This window comes from Triticum aestivum, chromosome 6B (assembly GCF_018294505.1).
Source record: "Triticum aestivum cultivar Chinese Spring chromosome 6B, IWGSC CS RefSeq v2.1, whole genome shotgun sequence".
NCBI classification, from domain to species: domain Eukaryota; kingdom Viridiplantae; phylum Streptophyta; class Magnoliopsida; order Poales; family Poaceae; genus Triticum; species Triticum aestivum.
The window spans coordinates 384,833,656-384,844,303 of record NC_057810.1 but is presented as its reverse complement, the minus strand read 5'-3'; the positions used below and the strand labels follow the sequence as shown (position 1 = coordinate 384,844,303).

The 10,648-nt window shown below is 38.7% G+C and overlaps 1 protein-coding gene across 1 annotated transcript; it reads left to right on the top strand.

The window, feature by feature from the left end:
* Positions 1 to 2,205: 2,205 nt before the first annotated feature.
* Positions 2,206 to 7,852, top strand: LOC123137225 (U1 small nuclear ribonucleoprotein C-1). The gene is made up of 5 exons (XM_044556869.1): positions 2,206 to 2,466; positions 2,925 to 2,967; positions 3,893 to 3,934; positions 4,010 to 4,277; positions 7,273 to 7,852. The coding sequence occupies exons 1-5, from the start codon at positions 2,459 to 2,461 to the stop codon at positions 7,551 to 7,553; spliced, it is 642 nt and encodes a 213-aa protein (XP_044412804.1). The 5' UTR covers positions 2,206 to 2,458; the 3' UTR covers positions 7,554 to 7,852.
* The last annotated feature ends 2,796 nt before the right edge of the window (positions 7,853 to 10,648 follow it).

The window sequence follows — 10,648 nt, the reverse complement described above, 5'->3', positions numbered from 1 at the left end:
AAACCACCAAGCAAAAGGCCAAGCCTTCCACCTCAACAAATACATAGATCAATTAAATAAGCACGATGCAATGATATCCCATGGTATCCATGTCCAAAACAAGGAACAACCTACACTTGCAACTAACAACAATATAAGAGGGGCTGAGCAAGAGGTAACATAGCTAGACAAAGATTTGCATAGGTGGTGGAGGTTAGAGGCTTTATCATGGCAATTTGGGAGGCTCACAAACAAGTGGTTGGTAGCGAGTTCAAACGATAGCACCGAGGCATCTAGCAAGCAAAGCCAATAAAGATATCCAAGGTAATGATCATCCTTGCCCCGCATCCTGCTTTGAAGAAGATCAAATCCATAACAATAGTCGAATAAAGCGTAGTACTAAATCCTCGCAACTCCAAAACGTTACCGAGAACTAGCAAGAAGAAGCAAAACCAGAAAGAAACAAACATAACATAAGCATGACATGATGCATGCCAAGTTTAAAGAGGCATGACATGGCAAGGTGCAACAAACAAATACTACATATTAAGTGAAGCTCAATATGTGACGAAACTCCACATTTAGTTATTAAGTTCAATCCCATTTAGATGCACATCTTAAATGTTGTTTAACCAAGGGTGAACATGGCATAAGGTGATGGGATTAAGAGAGATAAATGGGGAAGGAAAACATACATATAGCAATTTCATAACTCTCCATATTAGAAGAAAGATGGTTAAAGTTGTTTAAGCTAAACAATCATTTTAAATGTTGTTGACAAGGATGCAGATGACATATTCAAGCTATATGCAATTTTATGAAAATATGGACATATAGCAAAGCAATATGGACATTAGGAATGAAGCCACTAAACAAGTGAGATAAATAATGCAGAAGATTGCAAAAAATTCTAAAAAATCTCACAAGGACATTTCTGAAACTCATAACACTTTCTAAAATGCAGTGTACATTTTTCGAATAATACAGAACATTTTATTTGAATTGCACACACATTTTTTACATTGTACATACATTTTTTGAAACCTGTGAACATTTTTAAAATTTTCACGACATATTTTTGAATGCTGTTGACATTGTTTAAAATTAGTCTAACAACGTTTTTACCTGTTTTTTTCAGAATTCTTGTTTTTTTATATTCTAAGTAAATTTAAATTTTGGAATATATGTATTTAGTTTTTTTTTTCAAAAATACGAACATAAGGGAAAAAATGAACTACTGAAAAAACAGAGAAGAAAAATAAACTAACCTCCAGGAAGCTACTTGGGCCGCCCCTTTTGGTGAAGAATGGTAGTAGTAGTAGGTAGGCGGGCCATGCAAAATTTTCAAACAAAAGAAACAAGAAAAATAGCAACAAAAAAGGAAAGAAAAATAAAAACGAAAAAGAAACACAGAACATATTTTGAAAATGTGAATTTTTTTCGAAATTATGAACAATTATTCAAAATGAGAAATTTTATCAAATTCCCAGAACATTTTTTTATTTACGTTTTTTGAAAACATGAACATTTTTTCATTTTTGGGAAAATTTGAAAACATGAACATTTTGCAAATATTCTGAATAAAATTTCAAAAAACTATAACATTTTCAAAAACAGGATCATTGTTTGGAATCATGAAAATTTCTTGAAATGGGAACATATTTCCAAATTCCATAACAAATTTGGAGAAGCGAACATATTTGGAAACTCGTGAACAAAATCTGAAGACACGAACATTTTTGAAACTTGTGAACAATTTATGAAACTGGGACATTTTTTGAAACTCCGGTGGAAATGAAAACATGAACATTTTTTGCAATTTGCGAACAATTTCCGGAAATAGGAATATTTTTTTAATGCCTGAACATTTTTTGAAAATTTGTGGAAATTTTGAACAAAAGCTTTCACAATAATTTTAAAAAACCAAGAACATTCTGAAAATTCCCGAACATTTTTTGAATTTAGGAACATATTTCGAAAACCAGATTTTTTTTTAATTTTGAACTTTTTAAAAAGCAGGAACATTTTTCGTAAACTAAGAACAAAATCTGAATATGTACCTAGATTAAAAATATTAAATAACCTTGAAAAAAATAGAAAACGAAAAGAAGAAAATAAAGAAGAAAGTAGAAAAAGAAACAGAAAAACCGGTAAAAGAAAAAAAAACTGGTTTCAGGGAATCTCTAGGAGGTTCCCAAAACCGGCTAGCGTTGTAGGTGTACTGGGCCGGCCTGTCGCGTCGCTGCTCGGTCGCTCGCCTGCCAAGCTCCGACAGTTTGACGCAATGTGCGTCCAATAGGATTTTCCCAACCCGGGCACTGGAAATTTCTAGCAGATTATTATATGCGAGGGTTTAAGGAAGCATCGCGACGTCTAATCGTCGTCCCCCTCTAACACCTTGTGACCGAGACGAGATTCTCTTCCGCAGCCGCCGCCGCCGCCGCCGCCGCCGTCGCCGTCGCCGTCTTTTGCCACCGCGATGCCTCGGTGAGTGTTTGACTCTTTTGATCTAGGTGCAGTGGTTGTGGCTCGAGGGGATGGTACGGTACGATGGGCGTTGTTAATTTGAAACCCTAGCTTAGGCCCCCGATGGTTGCTCGGGGCCTGTAGAAAACCGTGAGGAAGGAGGGGGATTTTTGGTTGAATGGGAAACGGGAAAAAGCTAGAGGACGCGCCAATTGCTACGTTGGGCAAAGCCACCATGGTCCATATATGGAGAAGACGGCACAGTGATTTCGCCGATTATCTCTTTGGTCGAGTAGGTAGGTAGATAGATTCGTCAAGTAGGAATCTGGGGCTTACAGTAGAGAACTGATGAAGGGTCTTGTTGTGCTTCCTGTGTACATTGAGACTTTTTTACTGCCTGCCATGCTTTGGTGCTCTGTGCTTGAATCTTGTTGTTCATCTTTTGCTTGAATTGACATCCCCTTGTTCTTGGCTTGCAGGTATTATTGCGATTACTGCGACACTTATCTGACCCATGACTCGGTTAGTGCTTCCTTTTTCCAATCAATTTTTATTATGCTTGACAACAAAAATGAGTACAAGTTTGCTTAGTTATTTTCAGTGTTTCATATGATTGTGTGCAGCGATTTGAGCTTAGCCTAGTTTGCTCCAGGGAATGTAGTAATTCTGTCGAACCTAAGATTAGTTTTAGCTTCCACCGCAACAAATACTTTCTTTGTCATTGGAGTATATTGATTAGTATTCATGTTTCTTTTTCAAGAACAGACATTCAGTATTAAGTGCTGTTTAGTACTTAGATTATATTCATCTGGGGTGTTCAGTTCAGTATTTTTGCCAAGTCCGTGGATATGTTTCATCTACTAGCATGTTCTTTAAGATAGTAACGTTTATTTAAGATGGCTGTGACTGTGATCTGGCAAGCATGTGAATCTATTCAAGGAGCCAGGTTCATCGTGCTAATCAGCTTTATAGATTATCAAGTGTCATTTTGTTATCATGAATGTTATAGAGTAGCAAACCAGGTATGCTGCTGGGTGGTATGCCAATTTGGCATGATTATGTTGCTGACTTTGCAAGCTCTTCAGTGGTCAGTGACTTAACTGTACGAGCCACTTAATTGAATTCTGACATCCCAAGCCAAAAAAGTGGACTGCAGGAGAGTTGTGTGCCCTGCTTTCCATAGCCGGAAACATAAAATTAGGCACTAGGTGATCATCTATTGATGTATAATCATCAGACGATGTGCAGTAATATTCTTTTTTTCATTTCAGTAGGTAAACATTATTGCATTTGAGTGCAATTGGATATTTACAAAATACAAAATACAAAATACAACCCACACTGGTTTTCAAATGATAGTGTAATTCTAACTCTTTTATCCTTTGCTCTGGTGTGCTTATTTTTATACCTATCTTTGAACTAATCACACATGTCAATAATGGTGCAGCCATCTGTCCGTAAGCAACACAATGCTGGATACAAACACAAGGTATTCTTTCTTTTTACCTTCATAGATCTTTTTTATTCTTATGTGTACACTGGTTTTCATGTGAAACATTTTTAGGCAAATGTTCGTAACTACTATCAGCAATTCGAGGAGCAGCAAACTCAAAGTTTGATTGATCAAAGGATAAAGGAACACCTGGGACAAGCTGCAGCATTCCAAGTTGGCGCTCCTTTCAACCAACATCTTCTTCAATATCCAGGAAATATGCCTCGTCCCCGTCTTCCGATTCTGCCCACACCCATGATGCAACATGTTTATCCTCAACATCCACAACCTGGTGGGCCATTTGCAAGGCCTCCTATTTTACCAGTTCCTGGGGCTCCAGGTAAACTTCAGTATTGTTTTCATTTTTTATCGTGATTACCTGTATCTATAGTCACATATTTTATTAAAATCGGATAATCCATAACTTCTCTAATTTGTGCTCCTATAGATAAACTCAATTGCTTATATATTTCCTGCATGGAAGATAACAATTTACCGGTTGGTATTCCCACAAGGATACAGAAACAGAAAGGTCTATAAGATGGAGAAATTTAGGCTAGTTTCTTTATTGCTTGATTCTGTTTCTTCAGCATATATTTAGTCTTCGTCTTGATGTATTGATTTTATTAATTTTGCTTAGTGGGTCTGAAGAGCAAAACCAGCTGGATACCGCATTGGACGTGTATTACATGGTTTGAACAATCTTGATCATAGTGAGATAGGAATGGACATGGATTTTTGGCTACTAAGCACATATGCACTCTGATAAAAATTAAAATCCGAAAAATAGTGAAACTAATCTCATTTTTTTCTTTTGGAAACAAGCATGATTTAATGTTCTACCTATGCACAAATTTCCGTGAAGAAAAAAACATTTGTAATATTTGGGGCAATAAAACACAATCGATGCTGCAAAAAGGCTAGGTTTTAAAGCATTTGGAGCACCTTTTTAGTTTTTCCTCACAGACCAGCACAAATGTCATTCCTTCACGGAAATTTGCACGTAGGTAGAAAACTAAGAAATGTTTGTCGCCAAAAAAATTCAGGTTTTTTTTTTACTCTTTTTACATGTTTTTGGATTTTTACTGTTCATGGTGAGTGCATTTGAGTTTGGGGCAGAGTAGCACTTTCGGATAGGAATGGACAGCTTAAGCTGAAACTCTGATTGAACTTTCATAGGCACTCAGATAAAAAGGGGTAATTACTTTCTACAAGCAATTTTTTAAAATGCACTCAGATAAAAAGGGGTAATTACTTTCTACAAGCAATTTTTTTTAAAATAAAGTAAAAAAAATGTCCACCATTTTTTTATAAGTATATTAAAGAAGATACCAGATTCAAAAGTTTCGTTTTGATTACCAAGGTAGTTGATCCTCCAATTTTGAGTATACCTAGATTGAGAGATTCGATCTTTTTCCATGTTCATATGTGCAAGTTTGTCTTAGATATGGTCACAACACTTAGATTAGTTATTGTATGCTGCATCTCATCCTGGGCTTATAAACATATCAACTTAATATTATAAGTAGACTGAGTCTACTACTCCCTCCGTATCAAAATATAAGACTTTTTTGACACTGTCAAAAAACATCTTATATTTTGATACAGAGGGAGTATTGATTACTGTGATGACCCTGAATAAATTATGAATTGATGTGAATTTAAAGGTGGCATATGAATGGTCAGGCCACTTATCCTGTAACACTATTTAAAAACATGAAGGAGATGAAATGTTTTTAGTTTCCAGTGTTCTAATAGATTTTATTAGAATAGTGTAAACAATGAGGAGGGGGGGGGGGGGCTTGGTGCAGCAGTAAAGCTGTTGCCTTGTGATCATGAGGTCACGGGTTCAAGTTTGGAAACAGCCTCTTGCAGATATGTAGTGAAAGGCTGCATACAAAAGACCCAAAGTGGTCGAACCCTGCGCAAGCAGGAGCTACGTGCACCTGGCTGCTCTTTTTTTAGCGTAAACAATGTACTGCGGCTTTGTGATTCAGTGGTAATCAACATGTCCTTTTGTTGCGCAATTGTTGCAACTAAATGTTTAAACGCGTGCATCCAGTTTATTCATCATGCACTGATACTTCTTTAGTTTCATTATGTAAATGATGCCTTATAAGATCAGTTGCCACTTATCAGTCAAAAACAGAAAGCCACAAACACGGCTGTCATTCTTTGACTGCAGTCAAGGGGAAGCCACAAACACGACGCGGCGGTAAAGCTGTTGTTGCCTTGTGACCATGAGGTCACGGGCTTGAGTTTGGAAATAGCCTCTTGCAGAAATGTTTGGAAAGGCTGCATACAAAAGACCCAAAGTGGTCGAACCCTGCGCAAGCAGGAGCTACGTGCACCTGGCTGCTCTTTTTTTAGCGTAAACAATGTACTGCGGCTTTGTGATTCAGTGGTAATCAACATGTCCTTTTGTTGCGCAATTGTTGCAACTAAATGTTTAAACGCGTGCATCCAGTTTATTCATCATGCACTGATACTTCTTTAGTTTCATTATGTAAATGATGCCATATAAGATCAGTTGCCACTTATCAGTCAGAAACAGAAAGCCACAAACACGGCTGTCATTCTTTGACTGCAGTCAAGGGGAAGCCACAAACACGACGCGGCGGTAAAGCTGTTGTTGCCTTGTGACCATGAGGTCACGGGCTTGAGTTTGGAAATAGCCTCTTGCAGAAATGTAGGGAAAGTCTGCATACAAAAGACTCAAAGTGGTCAGACTGGCTGCTCTTGTGTTTTTATCATGATGCACTGATACTTCTTTAGTTTCATTATGTAATGATGCCATATAAGATCAGTTGCCACTTATCAGTCAAAAACAGAAAGCCACAAACACGGCTGTCATTCTTTGACTGCAGTCACGGGAAAGCCACAAACACGACGCAGCGGTAAAGCTGTTGCCTTGTGACCATGAGGTCACGAGCTTGAGTTTGGAAAGAGCCTCTTGCAGAAATGTATGGAAAGTCTGCATACAAAAGACTCAAAGTGGTCAGACTGGCTGCTCAACTGTTGCAACCAAATGTTTAGAGGCGCAATCCAGTTTATTCATGATGCACTGATACTTTACTTTCATTATGTAATGCCACATAACATCAGTTGCCACTTATCAGTCAAACACAGAAAGACACAAACACGGCTATCAATCTACAATTGAGTGCAGTTAAGGGAACTGCTCACTGTATCTTAGAAAAAAGGAAAAATTCATGTAGCTGTTCTTTATAAGAGTTGAATTTCTATTTTTAGTAAAGCATCCAAACTTCTGAATTTCTTATCATTTGAAATAGTGATCGATCATCTTAAGTGACTATTTTTGTACAAATGTTCAGGTTATCCTGGTGCTCCAACCATGCCGCAGCACGGGGGCCCTCCTGGTTCAATGCCTATGCAGGTGGCACCTCTCCCAAGGCCTCCGACACTACCACCTCCAACATCTGGGGCCCCAGGTGCACCCATGTCCAACAACGCATCACCTCCAGGTCCTCCACCGATGTATCAACCAAATCAACCACCAACTGCAGGCTCAACTTCTGGCGCTCCACCCCTGGCCCCAGCGGCCCCTCCACAGGCTGCATTCTCCTATGCACAATCGAATGAAGGCAACCACTGATCTGTTCCTTGGCGGTTATCGAATGAGATTCGAAGAACAGCCGTAACTTGGAAGTTGATGCTTCCTGCCTGTCTGTCTTCTGAATCTCGGAGGCAGTCTGTCTCTTGAAATTTGGAGAATTGTTAAAGGCTTCCTGCAGTTGTATTTTTTGTATTTTAGGTGGTGTAACCTTTACTTCTTAATACACCAACTTCGTATTAGTTTCTTGCCCTTGAAACTTGATAATGGATATAACCCATGGATGGCGTACTTGATGTAGTATATATTTGTCATTAAAACAAATTTATTTGTTGAGATAACACCGGGCTCCTCTTGGCATGGTATAAGTTCACTTGGACGCTATTATCGATGCTACACTACTACTCGTTTGATTTGCTCGATGTTAATGTGAATATTGGCTGTCAAACTTCCATGTTGAAGAAAATTTAAATCTGGTTCGAAAATAACATACGAAGATCCACTTTGTTGACAAAGTTTTTGTCAGAAGAAGCTTAATGCGTCACCTGCCCAGATGGTTTCAATGTGGAATTTTATCCGGCAACATGGGATTGGATTGGGGATAATGTCACTACTTTGGTTATCAGTTTTTATAACACAGGTATCTTACCCCCTCACAATGGGGACGCTAACATTGCTTTCATCCCTAAAAAGCTTGTCCCCCAAGTCCCTACTGATTATAGACCTATTAATCTTTGTAATGTTATTTATAAGATCATTGCTAAATCTTTGGCCAATAGACTCAAAGCCCATCTGCCTGATTATATTGACCCTGCTCAGCAAGCTTTTATTCAAGGTCGTAGAATTAGCGACAACGTCGCCCAAGAAATCACTCACTCCTTTGCTCTTAAGTCTTGGAATCACAGTGCTTTTATGCTTAAAATTGATCTTGCAAAAGCTTTTGATCGTATTGAATGGAATTTCATTGTTTTCGCTCTTCAACGTAAAGGATTGCATGCTCATTTCATTAATTTAATTTATGCATGCATCTCCTCGCCTTCGTTCTCAGTCATTATCAATGGTCAACCTACTCATAGATTTAAAAGTAATAGGGGTATTAGACAAGGATGTCCTATGTCCCCCTATCTTTTTGTGCTTGCCATTAATGAACTTTCTCTTACTCTCAATGATGATATGGCTGCTAACCACCTTCAAGGTATTTTGCTTGGGCCAAATTGCCCCCCTGTCCACTCTTTGCTCTTTGCAGATGACCTTCTGGTTTGTGGCCAAGCTAATTTGCAAGAAGCTAGTATGATTGCTCACATCATCCATCATTTTTGCGCTATCTCAGGTCAAATTCCGAATTGGTCTAAGTCGGCAATACTGTTTAGTGCTAATGTTAATCAAACGGTCATTACTGATATTAAGACCATTTTCCCTGTTCCTTCCATGGATGACAATTTTATTCCTTTGGGCCACCCTTTAATTCTTCCTGCCAAAAATAGAATTTCTGCTTACCACTTTGTCCTTGATAGATTCATGGCTAAGCTTCCTACCTATAAGGCTAACATGCTTTCCCATGCAGCTAGGTTAGAGCTTATTCGTTCTGTTTTTTCTTCCATTCCGGTCTATTACATGTCAAATATTTTGTTTACCAAAAAGTTTATTTCCAAACTCACTTCTATTATCAGAACTTTTTGGTGGACAAGAATTAAGGAGGGCGATTCTTCGAAAGGTCTTTGCATTAGAGCATGGAAGGATATATGTACTTCTAAGGAGGAGGGAGGTTTGGGAATAAGAAATCTTCAAGCCATGAACCAAGGTCTTATTCTTGCCTCTGCATGGAGACTTGCTAATGCTCCCAACTCACATTTGTCTCTTGTTCTCAAGTCTAAGTATTTTCCAGATTCTTCCATATGGACTGCTACTTCTAGCCCTCCAAAATCAGCTTTCTGGTAATCTATTCTTAGAATGCTCCCTAAACTCAAAGCTCATTGCTTATACCATATCACCCAAGGGAACATTTCCATTTGGAGTACCCCTTGGTGCACGACTTGGACTAATATTCATGATAATCTAATTATCCAACCTGTTGGTTTCATCTATCCTACTCGAGTTAGTGACCTTTGGCTGCCAGGGCAAAAAGCATGGAACAATGAGCTTATATATTCTCTTTTTAACGAGCCCATGGCGTCTATAATCATTCACACTACCATAGTTTAGGACAATTTCCCAGATATTCTTGTTTGGGATCTTACTCCTAATGGAAAGTGTAGCTCAAAATCTACTTATAAGTTATGTTTGCAGGATATTCAAGCGCAACCATCGAATCGGCCTTTTCAGGTTTCTCATCAGGTTAAAGCTCTTCTAAAGCAGATTTGGAAACAAAAACTGATGGCCCCAAGAGTCCAGACTTTTGCGGGAGGTTGCTTCGGAAAGCCCTTCCAACAGGTTTGAGAGCTAGTCGTTTCTCTGTACATATTTCGAAACAATGTTGTCGTTGTGCTCAAGATGAAAATGAAATGCATATTTTTTTCCTTTGTGACTTTGCTAGAGCAGCATGGTTTGCGCATCCTTGGTACTTTCGGAGTGATCTTCTAACAGAAAATCATCTTTCTATGTAAAGTGCCATTCTAGATTTGCTCAATATGGACCATCCATATGCTACTATACCTAATATTTTAAATTTTTTGTGGTGCATATGGAAGTCCAGATGTGATTGTCTTTTTGATAGGAGATGCTCACTCCCACATCAGGTACATGTGGCTGCCTTAGCTTTGGACGACCAGCAGAAGTCTCGGATGGTTTCCCCCTTAGATGATCGCAATGTTGTTACTAATGATACTTCTCCTGTTAATGCTACTACATTGCCAATGCAGGGAAGCACTCTTACAACTGATCTTCTTGTTGATGGTGCAAAAATCTATTCTGATGCTTCTTTTAGGTGCTCAAAAGTTCCAGGTTTACCAAATGGTAGTGTTGCCACGGGCATTGGTGTCTTTCTCAAATTCATTCAAAGCAACAAGAACGTTGACGTACAGGTCCAAGCCTCAGCCCCGACCACTACTTCACCCATTCAAGTAGAAGCGCTTGCTCTTCTTCTTGCAGCCAAAATTGCCCAACTATTGCAGGTGGCACAACCAACTTTCCTGACGGAC

Bases quoted from the DNA above. Each gene is read 5' to 3' on its own strand.
- LOC123137225 (XM_044556869.1), top strand. The intron at 2,968-3,892 runs GTTAGTGCTTCC...ATAATGGTGCAG, and splicing joins CTTATCTGACCCATGACTCG to CCATCTGTCCGTAAGCAACA. The intron at 4,278-7,272 runs GTAAACTTCAGT...ACAAATGTTCAG, and splicing joins ACCAGTTCCTGGGGCTCCAG to GTTATCCTGGTGCTCCAACC.